This window comes from Clupea harengus, chromosome 8 (genome assembly GCF_900700415.2).
Source record: "Clupea harengus chromosome 8, Ch_v2.0.2, whole genome shotgun sequence".
Lineage (NCBI taxonomy): Eukaryota > Metazoa > Chordata > Actinopteri > Clupeiformes > Clupeidae > Clupea > Clupea harengus.
The window spans coordinates 8,293,692-8,321,388 of NC_045159.1; the positions used below are offsets into that span (position 1 = coordinate 8,293,692).

Consider the following 27,697-nt stretch of genomic DNA (forward strand, 5'->3'; position numbering starts at 1 on the left):
ACTGACAGTGTACAGTGATACTAAATTATAACAAAATATAATACAAAAATGTCACTTGCCAGCAAAACATGTCATTGAATTAAGTTTATTGCAAAATGTGTCTACTTTTTCACAGGTCATACATAAACCAATAAAACTAAATACCTCATTATTTATGGGAAAATGCAATGAATGTCAGCTTTGGTTTTGTATACAATGTCCATCCGTCAGACACCTGCCTTCCAGAAACTAGTCCATGCAACAACCCCTCTGAACATTTGTTAACAAACAGCAATAATCAATTTTGCACATGCACCACACAAAGGTCAAGTGTGTGGTGGTGGCAGCCTGACGGATGCAGTGCTTGGGCATGCCTTCACAGCGGTCAGAAAGAAAGAAAAAAGGGGGCGGCTTTGGTCAAAGGAGGTTCAATTACAGTAGAAAAAAAGCAATGGTAAAATTTTAAATTTAAACATCACTCCTTTCCTTTTTTGGTCGAAAATTTGTTATAGTTTCAGTAGTTACTAACTACACACAAAAAAGACAAAAAAGTTTTTACTTGAATCACTATACAAATATGACTATAGTTGAACTGCCAATGAGCTACTGCACAATGTAATTACACACCAATTACTGGTTTATTATTTGTAGTTTGCTACTGCCCAACACGGGAGTTGTTGATATTTTGTATTTTTGTATTCTGATCTCCCAAGGTTATACAAAGCAGACTGGCTTCCCATGCCTTTGTGAGTGTCTGTGTGAGTTAATGTGTGGATAAGAGGGGGGAGTATTTTGTTTAAACATGGTGCCCTTGTTGACCTGTCTTGATTGCTGACCCATCCTTCTACTTTTGAGGTTTAAAGGATATTGCCTCTTGTTCTTTGTAAACATGAGCTTTGCTGCGACACAACAGGGTGACTGGAAGGTCCTAAAGATCACACAAGCTCTCACAATTGGCCTACAGTCATTTAGCCATCCGTGTTCATCAGCTAAGCAATTTATTATAAGGAGCACTGCTCTTTTATCATCACCGGTGTGTTATCTAATACATCTGAAGATTTATTTTATTTGCAGGACAGGGAAGGTATATTTACAGTGTGAAGATATGTACTGTCATTGTGCTGAGTATATATCTGCCTTTATCACTAGCTCAGATTCGCATTTCCAAAAGCCTACTAGTGGAATGTAGCAACATATTCAATAGCATCCCATCTCAAACACACCATTTCAGTTATTCCTGTGAGTGTATCTATGCAGTATGCAAACACATATCTTGACATGACTTAATCTGTTTTTTTTTTCTTCATAAAACACATTTATCCAAATGATCCCCTTCTTCATCATAAGGTCAGTTGATGTTCAAGCTGTTGGGTGGGGCCTGAAAGAAAATGAAGGGTCCCATTAAATGGATTTAGATCACCTGAGAATGTGATCTTGTAAGAAATTCTACCTGCCAGCAGACGCATGCCTGAAAGGAGTCCCAGATGAATCTCTTATGGCCTTCCACTCTAGTAAGGGTCTCTATGATGGCTACATGCCCATAGGATGGACTGTCACCTTTGAGTGAGAGACTGATGCTTGGTTTGACAAAGTGCCTCCATTATCATTTGAAGGTCCTTAGGATTTATGGACAAAGAGAGAGAGAGAGAGAGGAGAGAGAGACAGAGAGGGAGCTACTTTTAAGGGGACCTCCAAAATCCTTGACTTTTTTTGCTGTGTGTTACTGACCTTGTGGACTTTCCTTCATGACAGATTTATAACTTGACCTTGTTTTTCTATACCTATGCAATGGCTCTATCAGTGTCTCTGAAATTATACAAAATAGCCCTAAATAAGTGGATTCAACCCTTGAAAGGTGATCGAAAACACACCAAGGTGGCATTAATAATTGAAATAATTCATTCTTCATTTAAATTAAAAAATATTGTCTAAACAGTGCTGTAACCACATTATATACTGCTGTAAAATGCATCTTGTTAGCCTACACCGCCTACCAAATATTGCATCTACTCATAAAAATGTCTGTGACGCCAACTTCATTATTTATTTTCATTACGAGCATTTGAAAGTCAAGCTGCTGCCTTTAATTGATGTCATTCCACTGTCAATAGCTTTCTTTCCAGATTTATCTGAGTGGTGTATCATTTCACAGAACAACTCCATTTTGACACACATATCCTCGCCTGTGTCATAAAAAAAACATTTCTCTCTCATCGACTGAGAGCCTAATGTAATTGCAAGGACACGCTCCCCTGTTGGTGTTCATGAATACTGATACTGTACTATTTCTTTTTGTACGCACTAGGTGGAGCACTATTAAAGCCGGCAAGTTTAAAGGTTTGATCATTAGTAACAAAATCTGGTTGCTCAGCAGCGCCGCTTGCTCTCGCCTAGCGGCAATACCCATCAGTTACAGTATTATCAGACCCCTCATGACCACGAATGAGCCAATAGGCTCCAGGAGGCAGAGTTCTCCCCGTGGCCGCCATTATAGAAAGGAATCCATGAATTCAAATGGAAACCATCAGGAACAGAGACCGAAATAATGGCTAAAATGACCGGATATTTTTAATCATACGTTAGGTTTCGAGAATCTTTTTACGGAATGTTTTTCGATTTTAAGTCTATTCCGGTGGCGATGGAGGCGTAGAGGGTCGTTTTAGTAAAGACCGTTGTAAGCTAAGGGGGAGGGGGAGAGTTGCTTCTTTGCTCTCCCTTTTCTTTTTGTTTTAAGAACATTTTACGCTTGTGTTTTTAATGAAGTTTATATATGTTCGCTTATTCGACGCGGAGTTGCGCTGCTTCTAATATTTAAGGCGATATTTAAAGCGAACAAGAGCAGTCGTATGGGGTTGTTGAATTACATTCTCCAACCGATTGTTTAAAATAATTCTCTTAGCTCTGCTTAAAGCCATCATACAAAATACATTCGAAAACCGTTCTTTCTTTCCTGGGAACTGTAATGTTGGAATGTTCGACCCCGCTGTGAAAGGATGAGTTCTTGTTTTGTACCAAACGGGGCCAGCTTGGAGGATTGCCATTCCAATCTATTCTGTCTGGTAAGAGATTTAAAACTAAAGGAAAAGCAGCCATTTTTAACTAGCTGAAAAGAGCTAAACGTTAGCTTTAGCCGAGGAAGATCGGGCTTAGGGGCCTGTTGACCACTGCAATTCAAACAGCAATCACCAGTTCAGTGTTTATTTGCATTAGGATGTTGTGCAATATTAAAAAGCAAAGAGGTTTTGTCTGTTGTTTTCCAGATATGCTGTGTTAATGCCTAAGAAGTTCCTTTCATGATCTGAAAGCAATTTAAGTTTAATGCAACAAAAGTAGCTACAACTAGGCTACCTGATGATGAACCATATCCTATTGAGTATAGTTAGTGGGGTGCATAATTATGGTTATTTGATGTTTGGCTTAAACTACAGGTTAACTGTTGGGCGTTTGTTATTGATCTATGTGTATTTCTGTGGGGAAAAGGGTAACATTTTAACCATTGTACATACTGGCGCACAAGATAGCCGGCTAGCTAGCAAACTAACAAGCTTACAAGCTAAAATAAGTAGTTCGCGGATGATCCTTTTTAGTTGGTAGCTAGATGGGTGTTACTGTGTGTAAACTCGTCTCTCGTGCTGTGAGGTAGCTTATCCCTGACGTAAAATGGACGGAGAGAAGTCTGTAACAATTTGTAAGCAACTTTGTCTCGACGATTACGTTGCTAGCTGGCCAGCTAGATAAGAGACTTTGAGTTGTAAAGTTGGAACTTGCTGCTAACTTAGTTGTGTACATTTCCTTTTCATACATACATGAGTCAAAGGCTTTGCGATATATTATACAACTTCACAGTGTCCTGTTTAGTCCGCTGTTCTTATCAAAATAATTCGAACACGTTTGTTTCCACATCCTGGTCCTTTTCTGCTTGTTGGTTAACTTTAGGTCAAATAATATGTAGGTAATTGGTAGAAGTGAAGCAATGCTTCAGCAGCATCCTACAATGCGGCAAAACAGTTACAATGTTTCTAATCTGAAACGGTGGTAGAAAATAAAATGTCCAAATGGCTACTTGTAGCATTCGATGCAATTTAGTATTGGTCTTGTTTAGCAAATCCCCTTTAGTGGAAAGACAAACGGCGGCTGCGATGATTAATTTGACACATATTTTGACAGAACCGCTAGCCCTTGTAGATAAACATATTCTAACTTACGTATGTGGATAGAAATTTCCATGGAATCTCTGAGATGTTCTTGCTGCATTTTTTTCATGGAGTAATTTTAGCTTTGGAATGCGTGTGGGCAAGGCTTACTTTTGGCATGGGAAATACTGGGAGAGCCGTTAAATATTTAATTGCTCTGTTTCCGACTAAGGTGGACAGAACGTGACAGCCCGAGGACTATTTTTCCTCTCCCAATGTTTATGATATGCCCAGTAGAGCTGCGTCGATTTGTCAGTCATACCAGGACGTTTGCCAAAACGTTTCTTTTACAATTACAAGACTACGTAGTCCCTTGTTTCCACGTGTTGAACAGACGCTTCTGGGTCTTTACAAAGACTCGTGAATCAAAGTGTTTCTGTTTATGATGGCAGACAGTCCTTATTACTGCAGTGAATATGGAAGTGGTGTGGCATGACAACAACCATGTACAAAAGCCTTAAACTATTTAATGTTTAGACATGGGCTAGGCGATTTTCATTGTAAAATTGTATGTTTATCACTGTATTATATTGCACATTAGAGTTAGGCCTCCCAGCTGTGGCTACCTGAAACACAGGGAGATACACAGTTTGCATAGCAGTGTATGGCAAAAAGAGCATGAACAAGTCCACTATGTTTTGTTAGAAATGTGTTCAAAGGCTTAAAGTAGTAGGGACACCTGCCCCGAAAGGGCTCTGTAAGCAAGGCCAAACAACTTGGCCATCATTACAGTATTACAAGTATTCCCAATTAAGTTTCCGAGACTCTAGGCTGACCAAATGGGAGGTTTGTCATCTTGGATGTCAGTCAAATTTGTGGACACAGGACAGGCTGGGTAAAGCAAGCAGGGGAGGGAGCAGCGTAGAGGTTTGTTTTCAAATCTCCTGCTAGTAATTAGCATGTCTTTTTTAGCTTCAATAGTAAGGGTTGACTGGCCAGTTTTTATGCGTTTTGAAGGAAGAGTCTCCCAACCACTTAAACCTACATCTTTCTCAGGAAATATCATGCTGGAAAGAACTTAACGGCTGTGTGTGTGTGTGTGTGTGTGTGTGTGTGTGTGTGTGTGTGTGTGTGTGTCAGTGAAGATGATTTGAGTCATCTCACCTGTTGCCTTTTTTGGTTTCTGTGCCCAGCAGCTGTGGTCCCTTGAAGCGTTGCCATTGGTAGAGAGAGAGAGAGAGTCTCTATGTGTGTGTTAGAGACAGCTAGTGAAGGTGCACAGATGAAGGAAAGGGAAGGTCATGACCCCAAGTTCCTGCTAGCTTTAATGACACAGGGGATGTTAATGTAGAATTGCCTGTTTCTGAATTCCTTCAGAAGCTCTCTTGGCACAAGCTCAGCTCGTCATTAATCTCTTTTGAACAACTCTGTCTTGCACCCTCCCACTAACATGCACAGACACACCCATTCCAATGCACGCATGCATGGGAGATATGACTTCACACTTTCATTTTTATCAGCCAACTTCACAATAGTCATCGAATTATTTCATTTTTTGGACTTGAAAACAACTCTGGTAGGCATTATAGTATGCATGTAATCAATTAGTCCTTACACCAGAATATAAATTATGTCCCATTCATTCATTTTAGGCAACTGGACGACTAATCACATTGATTTCCTCTCCCACTGGAAAAAGTAATGCAAAAAAAAAAAGTATTGTATGACACATTTTCTTTTTATAAGATCACATTGTGTGGCTCCTGTAAAACAGGCGTTTGTAATTACACATTATCAGGTGTCGCCTCTGAAGCGATGCTGTTCTCCCATGCCCTGGATGCACAGATGTTTCCTAGCAGAATGCAGGTGTCATTCTCACACCGAGTCAAATGGAGAGTTTCACAGTTCTACTGCCTGCAACAGTTGTTTGTTTCTTACAACCATGTCTTTCAGTCTTTGCTGTCGTAATGGCAGGCTTTAGGAAGTTGTCATATGTCTCAGCAATTTGTTGCTGCACGCAATATATGACGATGCCAGATGGTAACCTGAAGGTAACCAACCTGAAAGGAATTAAGCAGTGGAAACTGTAGAAGTTATCCAGATCCTCATTGCCTTTTCTACTCTCGGCATATCTAGTCTAGGATTTTGTAATGTTGTATTGTAGGGTTGCCATTACTAGGTCATGCATCTGTGAGAAGGTTGTGTTAAGTGTTTGTGTGCTCCTGCTAATGGAAGGTTAAGCTAGTTATGTCGGGATGGTGATATTGCACCCCTGACCTTCAGTGCCTTTAAAAAAAATAAAAAATAAATAAAAAAAACTAATTGGATGAAGAAAGATGAATTGGACAAGAGAAAGAGACCAACATGGCAATTTTGAATTGATGGTAGTGCTTCTGCTGCCAACAGTAACAACACTATTTAAAGAGTGTGAAGTGGGAGTTTGTACCGGACCTGTGTTTGCCAGAATGCTCTTTTCACACAAGTGCAGTTTCCCTTTGATCTGTCGACCACAGTTTTTTGGTTGTGAAAGTTTGCCTCCTGGTTCATAGAAATGGCATAAAAGCTATCAAGTAATCTCTCCCTGGGCTAAATGCATTATGCGGGGCTATCTCCAGCTGTCTGATTGAATTCATTTGAGGCTTTTTCACTCATCCCTCTTCTCCCATGAAGTGTTTCATTTGCTATTGATTTGAATTGAATAAAAGTAAGCAGTCCCCCCCCCCCCCCCCCCCCCCCCCCCAACCAAAAAACAAATTCAGAGGGAACTTTATAACCATCATAAAGAATCCCTTTTTAGTTCTTGTCAATCACATGTGAACAATCCTAATAGTGATGTTTGTGTGTGTGGTGTAGGACTGTGGTGTGGGCTGTCAGTTTGTGCTGTAATAGATGATTAAAAAGCTGAGGTCAGAGGACCACCTTCATGTCGGTGATGTCACTGTAGAAGCAGGCAATGTGTTTCTGAGCTTGGGGGCCTCAAAGGACACCATTGAAAAGAATCAGGCTGATTCAGTACTCCTTACAAGAAAGGTGGGGGTGGTGGGGGGCCTAATCGGAAGACAAGGCTTCTGTTTTTGTTTGTGCAATTTTGTTTTAGATGTGTCCTATTTTCGTACAGTAAGATATTTTTTCTGCAAGGCTTTTCATTTTTTTAAATTAAGTTTTCAACTTCTGTTTGTTTCTCACTCTGTCCATGTCTTGTCACTGTACCTCTCGGTCAGTAGGGACAGGTGATATGGCTCTCAAATGACAGTGGCATCATTGGGGTAGTTGTGTGTTAATGATATTCATGACTATATATATATTTTAAATAATTTTGCAAATTGTAATTACCCAGAGAAGAGAAGTAGGCCAACTTGTATATTATTATCGTTGTACTTGTTACAGCAGGTTTTATGTTGTGTCAATAAATGCATTCAAATAAAATGCAGTTTTGGTTGTACCAGATTTTAGCACAAGGCTCTATCCACGTTATCAAATTGTCTGTCAACATATTGGCATGTCATTTCATTTACAAGAGTGCTGTTCAGACCAGACAAGTTTCTCTGAAAATCATTTGAAATGATTGCAGATGACAGCAGGGTATCCTGCATCTTGTTAACACACAGCCTTTGTTTACATGCAAGTCTCAATCTTTTTACGATGTTGCATGTACTGACATACACCTCTGCCCTGCTAGAACTATATTGAATGTGTTAAGTTAAAAGTTAAACATTCTTGTTTTCCGATATTGCTGTTACACATCAGTGGTATGCTTCATGATATATTGATATGACTGAAGCACAGTGTAGCCTACTAAGAGAAACAGCTAGATGCTACAACTGGTTATTAGGCTATAATTTTTTCAAAGCCTTTTTCATCACACGAGCATGATTTCTCAAAAGTCTTAGAAATGGTCAAGGGTTTGTGGTGAGCAATACTGTATCACCATTCTGTAATATATTTTGTAGGTGCAGCTCATAGGGCAGCAGAAAGAGGATTAACGCTTGCATGTGCTCAGTCTTTCTTCGAGTAGGCGCTAACTTGCACTCCTCCTTCCCTCTCTCTCTCCCTCCCTCCCAGGCTGACCTGACAGGCATAAAATGGAGGCGGTACGTATGGCAGGGGCCCACCTCAGCGCCCATGCTGTTTCCGGTGACGGAGGAGGACCCCATCCTGGGCAGCTTTGGCCGCTGCCTGCGCTCCGACGTGCTGAGCGTGTGGAAGAGGAGCCAGAGGCAGGGCCGGCGCGAGCTCTGGCTCTTCTGGTGGGGAGATGACCCCAACTTCGCCGATCTCATCCACCAGGAGTTGACTGGTGAGTGTGTTAGAGCTTGTTGCATGCAGCATACCTGCACATCCCCACACACACACCGTATGCACATGTTTGCATACTCTACTGATACTTTTCATAGGAGCACATATGCAAAGACATTCATGCAATGTTGCACGCAGGCAGGCAGGCGGGCAGGCAGGTAGGCTGCCAGGTTCTTAACTTCATTGTGTAATCTAGTGGTTCACAAACAGTGGGTCACGGCCCAGGCTTTCGTCGCAGGGCATTTATTGGGCGGTGGAATCATGTAAACAATGATCCACAGTGCAAATGTGCATGTTTGAATAAATCAAGTTAAGAGTCCGGGAGAATTGAACTAAAGCCGTGTCTTTAGATCAACATTTAATAGATGTTTATTATGTATGATAAAGTAAGTACTTGACCTACATAAAATGTTTCTTTTCTCCTGCTGAACCCTATCAGTGGCGTTATCTGCCTTTATTGGCCTTAGTTAATACATAGCAGTTGCTCATGTTCATGGTGTTATGCGTTTGGGTTTTACTTAAATTATCTGACCACTTTGTCATGCAAATGTGTAAGTGGCTCATATTGCAAACCAGAAAAAATGCTCTGACCCTCAAAGCTTAAATGAGAACCCATCTGCGGCCACTGAAATGAACACGGTGGAATCATCTGTAGCACACCCGTGCATCGACAACCAAAACGCTTGTAGGACTGCTGGTGTGTCTAAAAACAAGCAAAGATATGCTGCTGACATCTTGAAATTTGGTTTCACATCAGTTAGCATCAGTGAGGAGGAACGCCCTTAGTGTCTCGCATGCTCTCAAGTTTTGTCCTTGGAGAGTTTGAAGACTTGGAGAGAAATCATCTTAAGCTTAAGAAATCCATTTCTTTTCCCCAGACAGCCTTTTGACTTGACATAAATGCCTTTGGTGACTAGTAGGCTGATTTTTATTTTTTTCTTCAACTTTGACTTTTAGCCCATGATGTCAGCAATTTATAGACAGCAACTGTTCATACACATCTATCATTTCAGGAGAATACATTTTGGCTGGGTTTGCACTGTTTGTGTAACCCTGAAGTAATCCTACCTTAAGTGCACCACACGCAGGCACAATGTCAAACACACCTAGTACTCTTTTTCAAAGTGACAACACGAAAATCAAAACGGACCCCTCATCAGTTGCTTTAATAGTGATCTCCTGCCCATGTGAAAAGATAATTTCACCACTGATCTTATTCTAGACATACTGTTTAATGTTGTCCAGTTTTGCTGTTTATACAGACTTTCTTTGGCACATTTATTGACACAAGTTTCAGTGAGGGGGATTACTGGTAATAATGATGATTTTGAGGAAGCTCAGTTTAATACTTCAATAATTGAGTGCTGGTTATTACCCTTGTGTAGTAGGTCAACACTACATACATACACACACACACACACACACACACACACCCACACAAACAGACGCACAGAGGCCATCTGTTTGGAACAAGCAGTGACGATGAAGGTTATTTTTGCCATCCTCTGTCTGTGTGTGTGGGAAAACTGCATCATGCCATCCGACCGACTATTCACCTCTAGTCACAGAGCAAACTCTCCAAATTTGTCTTTATTCTGGAAATTCAGTCCATAAAGTGGAAAAAAAATGGAAAGAAGGAATAAAAGTAAAGGTGAAATCAATGTCCCATTCACCTTGTAGCCGGGGCCGCCCCTCTGTGATTCCCAGCGATGGAGGGAGGGAGGCAGGGAAGGGAAAAGGGGATGCAGCAACAAAAGACCATCATGGAATTCTGCTCAGAACCATTTTTCCCCTTCCGTTTTCTTACCGTTTGTCCTTTCTCTGTTATCATGGATGAAGCCGACAGACAGAACCCCTGTCTTTGTTCATGCTCTCCGCCAAAGTGTGGAAGGTAGACAAAAAAGGAACAAACCGGGAGAAATGAGAAGGTGGATGAGATTGCATCTGTCCATTGGGCTTTCATCATTGTCTGGCTGTGAGGCTTGAGTTGGAATGGAATTTTTGGGGGCTTGATGGCCATGAAAATCCTCCTGATTGATGTCGGCCACATACGTGTAATGAGAGTGTGTGCAAAGGAAAGACCTTTCTTTCCATTGAGGGTACTCAGTATTCAGAATCTTTTTTTTTTCTTTGCTCTTTCTGAAGTAAAGCGGGTAAATGTTAAGCCATTATTCACCTCATAGGAGGTCTTTTTCTAGCCACGACCCTATTTGCATGGAGTGTGTTTACCATAGTGAAGTTATAGTCTATCAGTGTTTAATAGTCTTTGTTGAGTTTAATGTCACCAGTCTTTGTTTTTTTTACAAGAACATTCTCTCTGGAATTCACCGGATGTTTGAGTTCCAGCCATAACAAAAGCTTAGTCGGCAGAATACGTTGAATGTCTCTGACAACAGAGAGTAGTGATCGCCAGGGTGGGATTCTTACCACAGGATCACTGCTTGGTATGCTGCAGAATGAGAGGTGGATCAAGCAATGGCAGAAGAATGGGCGCAAAGATAAAGAGGACAGGAGAGCTCTGACAGTCGCGGGCGGAGGAGGAGGAGGAGGAGGGGGGAAGGGATGGGATGCCAAGAGGCCCTGTTTTACAGGAGGGCTTTGATGGGTCCAGGAGGAGCACTTGAGACTCTAAGAGGGTGAGGAAGGGAAAAGGCAGGGATGATCACTGAAAAGGCACACAGCGCACGCACCGGCTCCCACCACCCTATTAAATCTCAGCTTTTCAAGTTCACCGGACGTCCACAAGAACAGATGACAACTTCATTGACGGGGCGTGGCGCGGTCATTGAATGCCATTCAGACCGCTCACAGAGCTTTAGTCTTTGGTCTTATGCTCTCATGTTCCAGCTGAAGGCAGAAAGGTAGTCTGCTATTCATAGCTGAAGTGTAGGAATTGAAATAACCAGCGAATTTCATTCAGTGGATATTTTGGGACATTGATGTGGGTGGCCGATGAACTCATGTTATAATGGGAGTCAAGATTTTCTCTGAGCATGTGTGTGTGCGTACGTGTACATTCGTGTTTCCCTCTGCATCTCAACAACACCCCCCCCCCCAATCTGCAGGCATCAGATTAGCAGCTTGTGAAAGTCTTTTAATTTTGAGCTCAAGCCATTTCTGCCAACCAGTAATCCCCTGCCTCCAGAGCATATGTGGCGAGTGATGGCCAAACACGTGAGATCTTTTTAATGTTTTTCGCTTCATCACCATTCACCAGCTAAATGGGGTCCAAAAAAAGGCGATGAGGGGTGTGTTGGCTTTGGGGAGCATAATGGGGAGCCGCTGGTGGATGTCGGTGGTTTGCTATGTTGAGGATGTGCCCTGTGCCAAAAAACATGTGAGGGGGAGAAACTGAAATTATACTGAGGACGCAAGCAGGCTTGCTCAACAAAATGACTAGCCTCCTAATTGGACCACAGGCAAGTATTGTCATGCAGATGACTGTTGGCCTCATGTTGTCGCACTGTTCTTCTCTTCACCAGGCCTCCTTGTGAGCTGGTGTCTTAAGGCATTCATAGAGGGTGCGTGAGATGGAGAACACCCCCCACCTTTTCTAAGAACAACTTTTTTTGCAAAGAAATTGGGACGGGAAGCTTGTCTTTCAGGCTAATTGCTGTGGGGTTCATTTCTCCCTGCGTTTTTTTTTTTTGTCCATTGTGTTTCTTTGCTGCCCCGCGACCCTGTGCCTCACAGCTTTCTCCCTCGTCCCAGTCCCCTCCTGAGCGCTCCTCTCCCCTCTGCCAGTCTCCATGGTGCGCTGCTCTCTCTCCTTCTCCCCTGAGCGCTTCTCAGGTCTACTGTGAACCAAGAGGCTGAAGAGCAGGAGTAGAAGGGACCTGTAATACCTGTGTCACACTTCTGTTATAAATGTAAGTTCAGAAGCTTAAAAAAAAAAAAAAGGGTTTGTGTGGGTTTCCCCAAAATAGCTGAAATTAACCACAATTTCTGTAGAATGTGATTATGTCCTGAGAAAGTGCCTGATGCTCAGCATTGTTGTTGGTTTGCACTGAAGTTATTACTTCCTTTCAAGAAAGTTGTTTTCACCCATGTCCGTTCGTTGATTGGTTTGTTTGTTTGCAGGATTATGCAAAAATGACTGGCCCAATTGTCATGAGGCTTGGTGGAAAGGTGTAGCAAGGGTCAAGAAAGAACCCATTACATTTTGGAGCGGGTCTTACTCATGGGGTGCCTGCACGAATTTAGTTTTGCTTTTGCTAACATCGTGAGATACATCATTCTGTGCTCTACTTAGTGCCATTATAGTTGCCATTGTAGCATTGCTCCCTAACATTGCCAACAATACCCTCAGTAATACTCAATAATAGTTTATTTATTAATTAATTACATTTTAGATGTTAACGGAGCCAACCACTGTCATAGATTTTAGGGAGTGAGCTGTGAACACAGAATGGTGACTTAAGTTCATTTGGAAACTGGTTGGATCAGCTTTTTGGGGTTAGTTTGCTTTTCAGTGTTTAGCTAGCTGGTTAACGATATATCTAAAGTATTTATTTATTAATTTATTCTGAAGACAGATATATGAACACCTTCATGATGTGACCGGTTACTTTGGATCTAACACTCCTCAGCCTAGAATATCCAGCCGTGACTCAGTAAAAGTTGTTTCAGTCAGATGAAATTTAATATTGATACAATTTAGTCATAAAAAGGCAAGTTCTCATTTTAATACACAGTCTGGCCACATTAAAGACCCAACCCAAGCCTGCATTTTGATGGGCTGTATAAGGCAGAGACCAGGTCTACCACAAGCAGCCCTACTTCATGTCCTTTTCCTGTTGAGTAGTTTTTATACAGGCTTCATGAGGGTATTTAAATATTTAGACTAATATTTAATTCATTTGCAATGGTTAGTTATTCAATTAGATTAGAGCTGGCCATCCGCTAATATGCTGTCCATGGTCCATTCACCACCTCCTATTGCCAATCTGTAACCCTCCAAGTTGTGCAAAGTAAAAGGAAGGGGAGGAGAGGGATAATAACACCTAACTAAAGGCTACCATCCACTACAATACTTGCTATATTATTAGTGTGTGTGTGTATACATCTTGTATAAATAAATAAGGAGTTGTTATATGAACATGCCTACTATAAATATAAAAAGGTAGATGCAATTGCAATTCCTAGCATGTGCAGTATTTAGATAGAGCAAAGTGATGTAATGAGTTGAGGCGTTATTTACAGTTATTATCTCTGCCCAGAAGCATTTTTTATATATTATTTATTTATTTATTTTAGTGCCGTAGGTTTGTGTGTTTGTCAGCAGGATTACGCAAATAGCATATAGCCTTGGTGTCGATCTGCACTATCCGGGTTCTAATGGCCATTATTGTGAGAGAGAGAATGAATAAATATAACCAACTTGTTACTCAAAGTTGGTGCTGATGCTTTTTAGGATATATAATTATTTCAGAAGAGGTGCCCAAAATTGTGGACACATTAAGGGCATTCTTAAAGTAAATTCCTAGCTGGCCACCAAGGAAAGTGACATAATTATCACATCATGGCTTATTCTGCTATTTTATTTTTTGCAGTAATGTATAAACTGATAACAAGTGTCCAAAATAGCCCATGAAAATAATCTGAAATGCATTTTATTCTGCTTTTAAATAAGAAAAAAGGGCTTACCTTGAATGGCCCTCAGTAGAGTGCATACCTCTGGCAATGGCAAATGCCAATTCTCGCAATGTTGGCGAAAGAGAAACTAAATTTGTACAGGTGCCCTGTACCTCGCAACATTAGCGAAAGCGAAACTAAATGTACACAGGCGCCCCGTGAGTCAAATCCTCTCCAAAAATGTAATGGGTTCTTCTTTGGCCCATGCTACAACTTTCTACCAAGTTTCATGACAATTAGGCCAGTTGTGTGTGTGTGTGTGTAATCCTGCTAACAAACAAGCCAACAAACAAACAAATGAACATGAGTGAAACATAACCTTGGCGGAGGAAAAAGCTTTCCAATTGGATCCTCACCTGACTGCTGAATTATTAGTGTGATGTATGTATATGGGGTGGATGAGATGCTTTTATTAGGTTCTTTAAAGGGCTTTTGAACCAGCTGCTAATTGTATGAGTGGCCATTTTGAATTTCCTGAAAAACTTTTTTGGGCACCCCTTCTAGGATGTCTTAGGATCACCCAAGGCTCAAATTTACCAAATTCCATGCCTCTATCCGTTGCGTAACGACTTTTCAAAGACATGATATTTATAAAATAGTTGGGGGAATTATGTGAAGAGCTAAGGTGACTAAATGACTGGAATGCTTCTCTTATCTTACACCATGGGACCACCACTCTTCATTTTTTTATTTTTTTTTCAGTCTGTTTTCTCTGACAAATCCCCCAGCCTGTTTATTCCCTTTCACCTTTCCTCCCTTTCACCTTTCCTCCCTTTCTCTCTGCTGTTCTCGCTCTCTCTCTCTCTCTCTCTCTCTCTCTCTCTCTCTCTCTCTCTCTCTCTCTCTCTCTCTCTTACTTTCTCTCGCTCTCTCACTCAAACAGATCAGGGGAAGCCATGCATGCTCTGGTCTTCCATCTGCATCTCTCATCTTTGCGCGCTCCTTTTTTCTTTTTTTTTTCTTTTTATTGTCTTTTTTTTTTTTACCACCCCTTCCTCCCCCTCAGGAAATATTCATTAATTAGTAATCGAGACAGTGCCAGTGAGACTGTGCTCACGAACAGGGGAAAAAGGGAAAAGAGACTGCACTGAGATGGAGAAAGATAACGAGAAAAGAGAATGGCGGAGAGGGGGAAAGCACAGGCAGAGAAGAGAGAGAGAGAGGGGAAGGGAGAGACATCTGGAGAGATGACAAAAGGAAAGGAGGAGGGAAAAAAAGCGGAAGGAGATGAGGTGGAAATGGAGAGAGGGAGGGAGAGCGGGAGAGAAGGAGGGAGCGGCCGCCTTGTCTGCTGTGCTGTGCTGTGCTGCGCAGTGGCCAGGTTGAATCCCCCGAAGGCCTGAGGATCAGTGGACATTAATCTTTCTGTTTAATGACCCACCGCCGTCTCAGCCGACTCCGCCAGAGGAACCTGTGGCTGCAGGGAGTGCCTCCTGCACAGACCCTGCCTGCCTCCCAGCCAGCCTCCATAACCACCCTCTCCACTCCCATTGTCTCCAGGGTTTATGTCTGGGTGCATTCCTCTTTGTGTGTGTGAGTGTGTATGCATGTGTGTGTTTGACTCTCTATGTGTATGCGTGCGTGTTTGACTCTCTCTCTGTGTGTGAGCACGTGCATGTTTTTGTTTGTGTAATGCACACACCATTGTGGCCAAATGTTGCTGTGGTCTTTCAAGGTCCTGCGGTTTGATGTGGCTTGTATTTTTTTGCACAGATCTATAACGTAGATTGCCACTGACTGTCTGAAATGACAGAAATGTAAGCAATACCCACGTGTGCTAAGGCTATGTGGAAAACTTAAGTTGTGATTGACTGCTTGGAAATGCCGATATAAAGCTGTTGAACATGCCTTTACGGGAAAGGTGCGAGAACCTTGTGCTCTGAATGAAAGGGTAGCCAGTGTGACTGGGTGAGGAGGACGTGACCGTGCCACAAGTCATTAGCTGAGCTCATATATCTGTTTCTGAAGCAGACAAACGGCCCCTAGTCGTCCCTCCTGCCACTGCTACTGTCTCCAAGGGAGAGCTCCCGTCTGCCAGACCCCCTGCCATGTTGCAGTCGGCTGCCCTCAGCAGTCAGGTCAGAGGTCAGAGGTCGATGAAACCAAACATGCGCACACAGGCCCCTTTACTGGAGGAAGATGGCCAGCAGAGAAGCTATCTGATGCGAACTGCTAAACTGACACTGGAGCATCTGCGGTAGATTTCACTCATTCAGAAACATTGTTGTTGTTGCGCAAAGGGAATGCGTGTGTGTGTGTGTGTGTGGTGTGTGTGTGTGTGTGTGTGTGTGTGTGTGTGTGTGTATTGAGCAGGGAGAGGAAAGAGGTTGCACCCCTTTGTATTGTTGTGGGTGTTATCCAGAAGTCTGCTCTTGTACTTCCTGTATAACTGCAGTCTGTGTGAGCCTTAACACCCCATCCCCCCGACTGCGGTTTCACCTCCCCCGTTGTGTCAATCATGTTTTACACACGTCATGGGGTTTTGTGTTTTTGTTTTTAAAATTGTTTTGTATTTGTGTTCTTTTCCAGCAGCCTGCTGCTGTGTGTGTGTGTGTGTGTGTGTGTGTGTGTGTGTGTGTGTGTGTGTGTGGTTTGTGTTGGCCAACCTCAGGTGCTCAGTGGCTGCTCTCTGTGATGCATCTCCCTGTGCTGTGGGTCTGCGCACCGAGGGGGGGAGGGGAGGGGTCGACCGTGAGAGACGAGTCAGTTAGGAAACGCTGATGAAAAACAAACATTCCGTCCCCCCACGTCCCGCCTGCCGGAGAAGGAGGTGTCAGGGCACGGGGGCGTGAATGACTGAACAAGTGGAGCCCCAAAGCAGAGGTGGCTGCTTGCGCTGCACCTTGGGTTGTTCTTGGTTTGCGCTGCTCAGCACCTTTCGTGATCAATTAACACCGATTGTTTTGTTTTACCTGGCCTCTCATGCGATTGTATGTTGTCATACGAATACACCCACGTGTATATCCAAGTGACTCCTGGACCCTGAAGGCAAATCTCATCGACACTGAAGCATTTCAGTGGGTTATGGGCCTGCTTTGTTGTGCAATGATGGGGTGGGAGTTAAACACTTGGACCCAGCTCACTTACTGAATCACTGCCTACAGCCCACCCGTGAGCCATAGACCCACAGTGACTAGAGTCTTCATAGAAAGCAGTCCTGCTTTAACCTACGTTGTGACAGGCTTGTAGTCATCAACCTACGAGTCAAGCCTAGGTGCTTTAAAATGCATGCTGTCCATGATAACGGCAAGAAATGGCACCCTTGTTGTGTGTGTTGTGTTTTCCCCCCTCCTGATGAAATGAATGGTGACGTAATGCAGTATGCTGGAGGCTTACGCCAAGTAGCCCATATTTACTGTGTCTTTTCATAATGTGGTTACGTAATCCTCTGGCCTATGCCTGCGCTAATAAGTGTGCTTGCGCAGTGTAAATTTTTAAGCTGCAGACAAGTGGCAGATGGGATGTGTGGTGTGTGTGTGTGTGCATGTATGTGTGTGTGTGTGCTTGCATGTGTGTGTGGTGTGGATGTGTGCTGTGGAGCTTCGATGGATGCAGGCGAAGGCTTCATGGATCCTCTCCAAACCCACTCTGTGTTCCAATTCTCCCCCTATGGTTGTGGTTTGGAGGTTGTCAGCAGGTGTGAAAGCAGATTTCCAATGAGCGAGTGTGTGTGTGTGTGTGTGTGTGTGTGTGTGTGTGTGTGTGAAGAAATGTACCGATAGGTGAATGCATGTGTGTGTCTGCGTGTGTTCAGAAATTGTGCAGATGGACCTGTGTGCAGTGCCTGTGTCTGGTGAGGACTGAGTTGAAGAACAAGGTCAAACACTCCCTGGGTATACAATGGGGGGGGGAGGAGGAGGAGGAGGAGATGGAGGAAGGGGAGGAGGATCTTTTTGCCTCCAGGACTGCCGTTAAAATTTCAGACCCTTTAAGTTTCTCTGCAGCTTGTTTACAAGTGCACATGTGAGCAGGAGCTGGCCCTATGCTTGCGGTCGTGAAAAATACATGAGAGACTTTCTTTCCGTTTTTAGCTCACCCCCCCACCCCCTCCTTCTCTCTCCCTCTCTCTCTCTCTCCCTCTCTCTGTTTCGCTCGCTCGCATTTCTCGTTGTGATGGCTCAAGACACGTCGTCTTCCTGTTGCAAGAGGGGGTGTAGTGGAGTCGTGAAAGGTCTGTTAATTGGCCCTGTCACAGACAGCCATCTTAATACACTGCAGATAATTATCTCTGCCAGTTATTATATTTGCATTTAAGGACAGCAGAGGGAGGCCTTTTCTTATTCAATAAGGTTTTATTTTTTAAATAAAGGAGACCCGTACGCATAATCGGCTCCTTCATCCATCCTATTATTTCTAAGTATGAATCTATAGTGTGAACACTGCTTTAAAGTATGCCATATAGCCCTCTTAGTATGAATCCAGAGCGTGAACACTGCTTTTAAAGTATGCCATATAGCCCTCTTAGTATGAATCCAGAGCGTGAACACTTCTTTAAAGTATGCCATGTAGCCCTGGCCGGAGCGTGAACACTGCTTTAAAGTATGCCATATAGCCCTCTTAGTATGAATCCAGAGCGTGAACACTTCTTTAAAGTATGCCATATAGCCCTGGCCGGAGCGTGAACACTGCTTTAAAGTATGCCATATAGCCCTCTTAGTATGAATCCAGAGCGTGAACACTTCTTTAAAGTATGCCATATAGCCCTCGCCGGAGCGTGAACACTGCTTTAAAGTATGCCATGTAGCCCTCGCCGCCCTGGCTGCCCCCAATGTCAGTCCTCACGCCCTCACACAGATGACTGGCTGCCATAGTGAGGAAGCTGTGTGGTCGTGTGCTGTTGGTGGTTTTGATTTGAAAACGCCTGACTTTGTTGTTTTCTTCAGTTCTTTTTTTTTTTTTCCTCGGGGGGGTGTGTCTGGGGGTGCTCCTGGAGGGGTGTGTGTGTGTGTGTGTGTGTGCGCTCTGTGGCTGCTAAGGTGGAGCGCGTCGCGTCTGAAAGGTGCTTAAGAGCTCTCAGATCTAAGTGGTGGCCGTTAATGAGATCAGTGGAGCGTGGAGGCCGCAGTTAACCGCGATCCAGAAACACACAACCCCCCACCCCCCCCATGATCACAGTCGACTGTGATCCAGAAACACACACGCACCTGCACAGGCCCCTTCAGCACCGCCTTGGCTTGCTTGCGCGCGTGCAGCGAGGTATGCAGGTTCTTTTTTTTTTCTGTTGCTGTTTTAAAGACCAATGCGCTTGTGGAGATGTAGTTTCATTTATTTATGCATTCCTCCATGTACTTGGGGCCTAGAACAACAGTTGCCCAAGTCCTTATGTATGAAGATGCCATAATGTTGGAAAAGATGTGTGAGTGTTTGTGTGTGTGTGTGTGTGTGTGTGTGTGTGTGTGTGTGTGTGGGTGTGGGGGGGGGGGGTTTATATGCAAGTTTATGCAGTGTATCAGCTATTTCCCCTTCCAAGGAATAGAGAAAGAAGGAATAAGGGAAAAAAATATGCATTCAATCTTTTTTTGATTTCGGAGATCCCTCTATTTTTGGCGTCTCTCTCTCTTGTGCTCTTTTCTCCGGGCTCATCCTTCTGTTTACCTTAATCTCTGTATCCTGCCGGAGGATTACGGATTGATGATCAATAGAGCTCAGCGTTTGGCTGGTGCCGGTGAATGAGAAGGCATGACACATTTTGCGGGATCTCTAACTGCCCTGTCAGGACGCTGGGATGTGTATTGCTGTCACGCTCCGAGCATGTGGAGGATCCGCTTGGAATGTCTGATGCACACCAGTGATGTTGTTGCTGATGCTGATGATCTTGCTGGGAACTTCTCAGGTTTCATTCATAGCCTTTGCATGTAAGCTGCAGACAAGATCAGTTGGCTCTTCATGGAAATATCACAGTTGTGTTCACGCTGCCATCACTGAGTACACCTAGCTACAAGTCTCTGTGTGCGAACCACATAGACAACACACACACACACACACACACACACACACACACACACACAATTATGAGCCAAACTGTTTTCAGCTCGTCTGCTAACTCTGTTCTTCCTCCCCCGCTCTGTGTGTCTCAGCTGAGGATGACGGCGTGTGGGAGAGCGGCCTGTCGTACGAGTGCCGCACGCTCCTGTTCAAAGCCATCCACAACCTGCTGGAGCGCTGCCTGATGAACCGCAGCTTCGTGCGCCTCGGCAAGTGGTTCGTCAAGCCCTACGAGAAGGACGAGAAGCCCATCAACAAGAGGTGAGCGCACAACCAACGTCATTCAGCTCCCCCTCTCCCTTTTTTTACTCGTTCTTCTTTCCTTTTATTCTTTGTTTCTCTTTTCTTTCTCTTCTCTTTCGTTCAGTCAGTCTCTCTCTCTCTTCCTCTATTTCTCTTTCTCTCTGTCAGCCGCTCCCCAAACCCCCCACCTGTTTGCTGTTTACTTCCATCTCCGATGTGATTGGACGCTTGAGAGGGACATGCCAGGGGGGCATGTTCTTTTGTTGCTCACGCCCTTCAGTTCCAGTATTTACTGTCCCGATTGAACCAATTAAAAATACTGATCCCAGTCCAGAGATTGTCATTGAAAGGGGGCTTGCCGTCCCATTTCTCGAGATTTTTCTCTCTCTGGAGACATCTCTTCATGCGTCACACAGCGAATGGCATGTCTTTTCCCCCTTTGCTCGAGGCTTCAGGTGGCTAGTGGTCAGAGTGCTTCTTAATGCTTCAGATATGTTGAGAGGCCGTGTCTAATGTCCATGCTGGTGTGTTTCCTCCCCGGGACTGAAGCAGGCAAACATCAGGAGGCCATGCCGGGGGGTCGGGGAGAGGGCCATAGCTGAAGGGGGGGGGGGGGGGGGAGTGGAGTGACACAGATGGTTATGGCTGATGTCTGTCTGTTGTGTGTGTGTGTGTGTGTGTGTGGGTGTATGTGCTTTCATTCAGCCTGTGGATCGCACAGCATGTCCTGTGCCTGGCAAATTGGCTTGTTCAAGTAAACAATTGTAGATGGGGGTGGGGTGGGGGGGTTGGTTAAAAGCCCAAACTGAAATAGATGGGGTGCTGGGATGTGTTCGGATAGGTAGGTTAGGTTTTCTCGCATTTCTTTGTTTGTTTGCATACTCTTTCTTTCTCTCACAAGAGGGTGAAATGGGGATTGTCTCCTCCAGAACATTACTCTAGGAAAAAAGGGCTAGAACAGACTGCTTGGACATCTCGGCTATTTTACCTGTCAGTTTCATCCTGAGCTCATCACCTGGGCCTGATGAATGAATGCAACTCAACCGTGGGAAGCCCTTGGTTATTTTGCTCTTTTTAAGTCAGTCAGTAGTTCAAATGGGTGGCTGTAGTTATTGTTTGTATCAGTGTGTGAATTTGGAAACCAACCTCTCAAAATGTCTGTTCCTTTCCACTGTATATGAGTGAAGTTTATAAATGACGAGTTAAAAGTGCAGTCTGCCATTCTAATCTGATAGACTTCAGCGAATTGCCCCTCCCTGCCCTCAAGCCGTCCACTCTGTGTGCGCACTCAAACGAACTCCGGTGTATACACACACACAGTCTGGCTACTTGTGGATGCACATAGTCTGTGTGTGTGAGTGTTTGCACTCACTGCACCTCAACTTCTCACGGTGTAAAGCGGTCCAATTTCGGCCTTGTAGCCTGTAGCTCCTGTTAATGGCATAATGACAGCCTCTTCTGATTCTTTGACCAAGGCCACAGGAACAATGCAGTTTCCTCTGGAATTTGTGCAGCATTCACATAACTGTCACTACTTCAGTTATAAATAACTCTTTCTCTCTCTGTGTCTGACCTGGCTATTGCATGTGCTCGATTATCGTCTTGCCATCCTGATCGTCTGGCGTCACTGAGAGATGTCAGGAAGGGACGGGAGGGAATGTGAAAGGGGAGATTGTTTGGCACTCCGGCGTTCAGAGCCGGCTCGTGTGCCTCACCCATTAGCCTAAGTCGTCCTTTTGTATTGTTTTTTTTCTGTCTGGTCCCTCCAGTGGTGCACTCGAAGTGGTGTGTGTGTGTGTGTGTGTGTGTGTGTGTGTGTGTGTGTGTGTGTGTGTGTGTGTGTGTGTGTGTGTTTCCACCACAGAGTCCTTTTAGTTTTGTCCCAGTGGGGCCTCTGTAGAACACTAGACTCTGCGTGTGCGTGACCCCCAAGAGACCTCCCACCACAAGGGCGGCGATATCACATCATTAGGCACGCTTAGCAACATCATTGTCCCCCCCCCCCCCCCCCCACAAAGACAGCGCCGTGTCAGAGCAGCTATCTAACTGGCGCTCCCCCCCCCCCCCCCCCCCCTCCCATTAACTTGAGCGTCCTGTCACGGTTGGGCGGTGGTGTTTTGTTTACTAGGGCAGACGGCAATGGGAGTACATTCTTGGAGTGTTTTGTGGGATTACGTCCATAAACCTGTTAGAGCGGTGGCCGTGTTGTTCCTGGATGTGCTTAATGTGACACTGACCTGCTTATACCCTCTGCCTCGGAAGAAGCAGGCAGGTGGGGGTGTAGGGTCAACCTGCTGTAGGAATCACAGAGGAGGCTTTACAAATCCCCCCTCCTCAGCCGGCTGGCTTGTTTTTGACTTCTGTTTTGATTAATTATTGATGATATTAATAGCTAATTAATAGTTAATTAATAATCTATCATTTTTCAAATTCATTCCTCTTCTGCTGTCCTGAGTTGTAATACAGATTGAACCACACTCATTGCTTTTCTCTCTCTCCCCCTCCATCTCTCTCGTGCTGTGGGTGTGGCAGTGTTGACACAGGGCCTAAAGGCCCGCGCATACTTCTGCAACAGCGGCTGTGGTTGTGTAAATCGTTGTGTAATTGTTGTGTAAATTTACTCGTTTCAATTCATGGTTCCTAAAAGGGTTGCGCGTGTTGCAAAGCAATTCACCGCCAGAACAATAGGTGGAGTAACGTTTTTTGTCGAAGACGATCTAGAGAATGACGTCTTTGTGTGTGGAAGTCGTTGGTTTGTTTATTTACCAGGTCTTGTTGTCCACACACACAGTGAAGGATGGCAACCGAGATCATTGGGATTGTATAAATGATCATATCTCCTCACCTCTTCCAACTGGACCCGACCAGCCAGGCCGTCTCTGACAAAATATTTAGAAATCATACTAGGGCTCAGGTCAGCCATCAGCACGATAAGGCATTGAACATTTCATATTTAAAATATCTTAATAAGAAGTGAAGTCAACATGTCTGCTTCACATGATGTAGAAGTTCGTTTATTGACACATATTTTAAGGACAGCCACAGCGCTTTAAAACGACGTGTTTATATACAAAAGTGAAAGATAAAAGGCGAGAGAATCGCCAGGTGTACCTTCTCATAATGTAGGCTATGTGTGTTTGTAATACAATGGTGTGGGCCGCAAGTTAACTCCACTTCGCAGGTACACCTGGCGATTCTCTCGCCTTCTATCTTTCACCTTCGAATACTTTTACTTATAAACATGTCGTTTTAAAGCGATGTGGCCGTCATTAAAAGATGTATCAATAAACGAACTTCTGCATCATGTGATCTGTCTTTTTCGCCACTGGTAGGAATTGCCAACCTTTGTATTTCGTGTAAAACACATGTATTCATAACATCAAGCCTTTCGCCCACTACACTTTCATGGTCCGGTACGTTTTTTGCCTTTGTCCCGCTGCAATAAATATGCTTAGCTACTTCACTCAAAATAAAACCTAGTTCTGGCGTTGAATTGCTTTGCAACACGCACAACCCTTGGGGAACCATTTATGTATCTGCAAAGAAATCACATAAATTGCAACATACTACATTCTCAGAGTATGACATTAAAAAAACGTTTACTGCGTCTGTTTGGAGAGAACGCACGCTAATTCACCAAACAAATACTTTCAAATTCATTTTTCGCCATTTCATGTCATCCATTCATATCAATCAATATTACCTAATACAACTTTAACTGTGATGTGTTTTTGTTTCATTTCGCAACTTATTTACTGTATAATCCAAGACAGCAAGTGCCCGTTTGTAAATATTCCACATTTGATGTAGACTACTGTCAAATCAGAAAGGAAATCAGCTGTCACTCTATTACCTGACCAATAGGCTACCTTTCAAACTCGGTGATATTCACAATTTGTCCTTCATTCTACCTAATATGATTAAACGGCATGTGTTGTTATGTATTACGTGAGGCAAGCGTCAGTAGAGTTTTGTTCGGTTATCTGCCCTCTCTAGACTGATTACTGACCAACCAAGCATGTCAATTTTCTTTTAGCTTGATTTTTTGGTGGATCAGCTGTCTTTTTTTGCCACTTGTAGCCTACTGGATCGCCAACCTTTGTATTTCGTGTCACAAATGTATCCTAACGTCAATATTGGCCTTTCACCCACTTTCCTGCTCCGGTAAAAGTCCCGTAAGTTGTCCCGCTGCAATTAAAATGTTGCAAGTCAATCGTCAATCAAAATGTTCGCACTATGATTCCAGGTCACATTTTCATCCCGGTCCCCCATCTAATGTTAATACAGTGTTGTAGGATATAATGGTCTTGCTCCTATAATGTATAATGGAGCAACCGGTTACAGGGTAGATGTGGCAGAGAAAGAAAGCGCCAGATAACCGAACACAACTCTACTCACGCTTGCCTCACAAGTGCAATACCATATCATATTTGATAGAATGAAGGACACATTAGTTGTGAAATACTATTACCGAGTTTGAAAGGTATTGGTCAGGTAATAGCCGAGTGACAGCTGATTTGACAGTAGCCTACTGCTGTGTGTTTTAAGCAAATGAAATGTGGAATGTTTACAAACGGGCACCTGCTATCGTTGATTATACAGTAAAAAAGTTGCGAAATGAAACAAAAACACATCACAGTTAAAGTTGTATGTCAACACAGTGGCATACCACATAACTATCGTCGGACAATAGCCTCTGAGAAGGTAGTATGTTGCAATTTATGTGGATTTGTGGACACCCTTCACGTCTCATCTTTAATCCTCCGATTCATGCATTCATTTCAACTGTTCTATCATCTGAAATATCACGGTATGTTGAAACAAACCTTTGATCTAGAAACAGAATATTCAGTATGGAATGGGAATAGATCAGAGCAGTATCTTTTACGGCGTTTGACAAATATGCCCCGATTGTTGTGCAAGTGAATTCCCTTGCAAATGGGATATATTCTCCCCATGAATTCGCGGTCATTTGAACGTCCTTATACGTGTTTAAGGAGGGGTTGTAAATGTGCTCATATCTTCGGACCTCTTCTGTTATGTTTGTTCATATTCAACAAGAATAAGTTTGTGAGACAGTCTGCAGGATATTCATTAAAAAAATGTGTCATTAGTATGAACAGTTGAGACATTGACTCCGTCGGGCTCCGGTGGGTTTGGACAATATATTTGAATGGCTGTGGGGCTCGATCACTATTCTGTCAGACACGGGTGGGCTCGGACAGAAAAATTGGCCTGATCCACATTCCATCGGACACACACACTATTCTTTTTTTTTTATGATTCAAATTCTTCTTGGGTTTAACTTGGCTTTTAAAAATGGCGGTATTATGCTATGAAAACCGGAAATGTGAGACTCCAGAAAGGATGTAGTCATCAGACCAGCAGACCAATCACAGCCTTGCAGGCTTGTGTAGATTTTTGACGCGTGGATAGAAAAAGGGGTCGACGCACGCAAGGTGTGAAAAAGCTTGCAAGCGACTTGCAAGGGGATTGCAAGGGGTGAAAAAGCTTGTGTATCTGTGCGTTTTTCTGAAATCGCCGAAGTATGAATCAGGCTTAACATGGAAAGTGTTGTGGCCTCACCTGCCCTATGCTAATTCAGCAGAGAAGGCGCTCACTGTGGCACACAGGTCATTTCAGTGGACTCCGTGTCCAGCCTGCTGTGGCTGACCGAATGAGAGCCAGCCAAGCAGGGCGTAAACACGGCTGCTGGGGGAGTGGGCTGTTGGAACACACTATTGTCTCTTGTTGTTGTTGTTGTTGTAGCTGCTGCTGCTTCATGACCGATCGGAATGGAATAGTTGTGTGTTGGATAGTTTTGATCTTCCTTACAATTGTGTTTTATTGGGGTAATTTAAAACTTCAAAATTACAAACCGGTTTACACATATTACTTTGTACCTTCCCCCCCCTCTTTCACAAACACACACTCCCATTCCTTCCCTCTGTCCCTGCCTCCTTGTATTATCATGCAGGGACACACACACACGTACACAAAACACACTTCTGACTTTGCCACGCAGCAGCACTAATGTGAGGGCCACTTGCCCCTCATCAGCTCTTGATCGGAGTCTTCCTATCTAAGCACATCACTGCAGGTCACCTCCTGAAAGGCCCAGTTCAAGGACTCTTGTTTTCATTCAAGTTGGCTGCTTTTTCATCGGGAGATCATTAAATCTCAACTGCGGACAATTCTTCTCTCAATGTGTAGAGCGGAGTGAGGCAGATACATAAAACCATTGTAGCTGTTATAGTAAATATGGGATCATGTTCTTATAGACCTGCTTTTTTGTATTGATTATAAGTGGTGTCCTCATTTACGTTAATGTGGTCTGTAGATGTTTTCTGTTCTAGGGTGTGGTGTGATTTGTTAGGGTTGTGTTTGCATTGGACTGACAGCATAGGCCTGTGTGTGTGAAATGAGTAAGGTTTGTCAGCAAACTTCAGTCAGGACAGCATGGTAGATTGTTCTAGAGTCTAGAGCAGTGTTCTAGGGCTTTACTGGGGTCTATAGGGTCAAGCAGAGGAGAGGAAAACCTGCACTGTTTTAATTGGTCCGTTGTTGTTGTTGAAAACAACTGAAGGAGAAGTCTCGTAGATGGGCCTGTTTGTATTTAATGTAGGCTATTTACTTCATATCATTGGTCATTGACATGTTTTGCAGCTGTATATTTTCAAACAGGGAAGGAAACCCTCTATTTGCTTTTTTTTTTTTATCACAGTGTGTAAAAGTGCTTGTGACATCTCACATGTGGCTTTGACTTACAACTGAACATTTAGCCCATGGTACAAAGATTTTGGGTCCATATTGCCCAGCCGAACTGGCCCTTACACACAAAAACACAAGCACACACACTTGACTCTCTCAGGCAAAGGCAGGCACTGTATGTTCTGTAGACAACCAGGCCAAAACACATTAATTTCATATGCACTCACACATAACCATCTAGAGACTAACACAAACATAAAGTGACACACACACACACACACACATTCAAACACACACATTGTGCATGTACACCAGTAGACACGGCAGTCTCTTTAGCAACGGGACTTGCTTGGAGACGGGCGTGCCATGTGACCGGCGCTGGCTGTGTATCGTGTTTCTGGAGGGCTCCAGGAGGGAAGATAGATTGGCCTTTAATATGGCTCCTCCGAGCAGGAGAGGAGCGGATTAGAGCTCCACTTCACTGCCTTCAGAAGAGACGCTCCCCCGGCGGCTACCTCCACTCCACTCCGCTCGCACACACGCTCGGACCCCTGCACCAGCTGGAAAAGGTTAGCCTTGGTGCCTGGAGGAAAAAAAAGGACCTGGTTCCAATGGGGTTTCACCTTTTTTCTAAGCACAGCACAAATATACCTCACACACTATACGTGGAAAACAAATTGCCGGGCCTCCACAGACCAAACCCAACATGACCAAGG

The 27,697-nt window shown here is 43.8% G+C and overlaps 1 protein-coding gene and 1 long non-coding RNA gene across 2 annotated transcripts in view; one reads left to right on the plus strand and one right to left on the minus strand.

Annotated features, from left to right (window-relative positions):
- Window positions 1–598: 598 nt before the first annotated feature.
- On the minus strand, window positions 599–5,362 carry LOC116221454. The gene is made up of 2 exons (XR_004164126.1): window positions 5,277–5,362; window positions 599–1,357 (listed from the first exon to the last, which is right to left on the minus strand). It is a non-coding gene; the product is annotated as an uncharacterized LOC116221454 (long non-coding RNA).
- Window positions 2,333–27,697, plus strand: part of med13a (mediator complex subunit 13a) — a 69,016-nt gene continuing 43,651 nt past the window's right edge. The window contains exons 1-3 of the mRNA XM_012837798.3: window positions 2,333–3,038; window positions 8,175–8,409; window positions 20,120–20,288. Of these exons, the coding sequence (XP_012693252.2) occupies window positions 2,973–3,038; window positions 8,175–8,409; window positions 20,120–20,288 (470 nt within the window). The 5' untranslated portion in view covers window positions 2,333–2,972. The remainder of the gene's footprint in view (window positions 3,039–8,174; window positions 8,410–20,119; window positions 20,289–27,697) is intronic.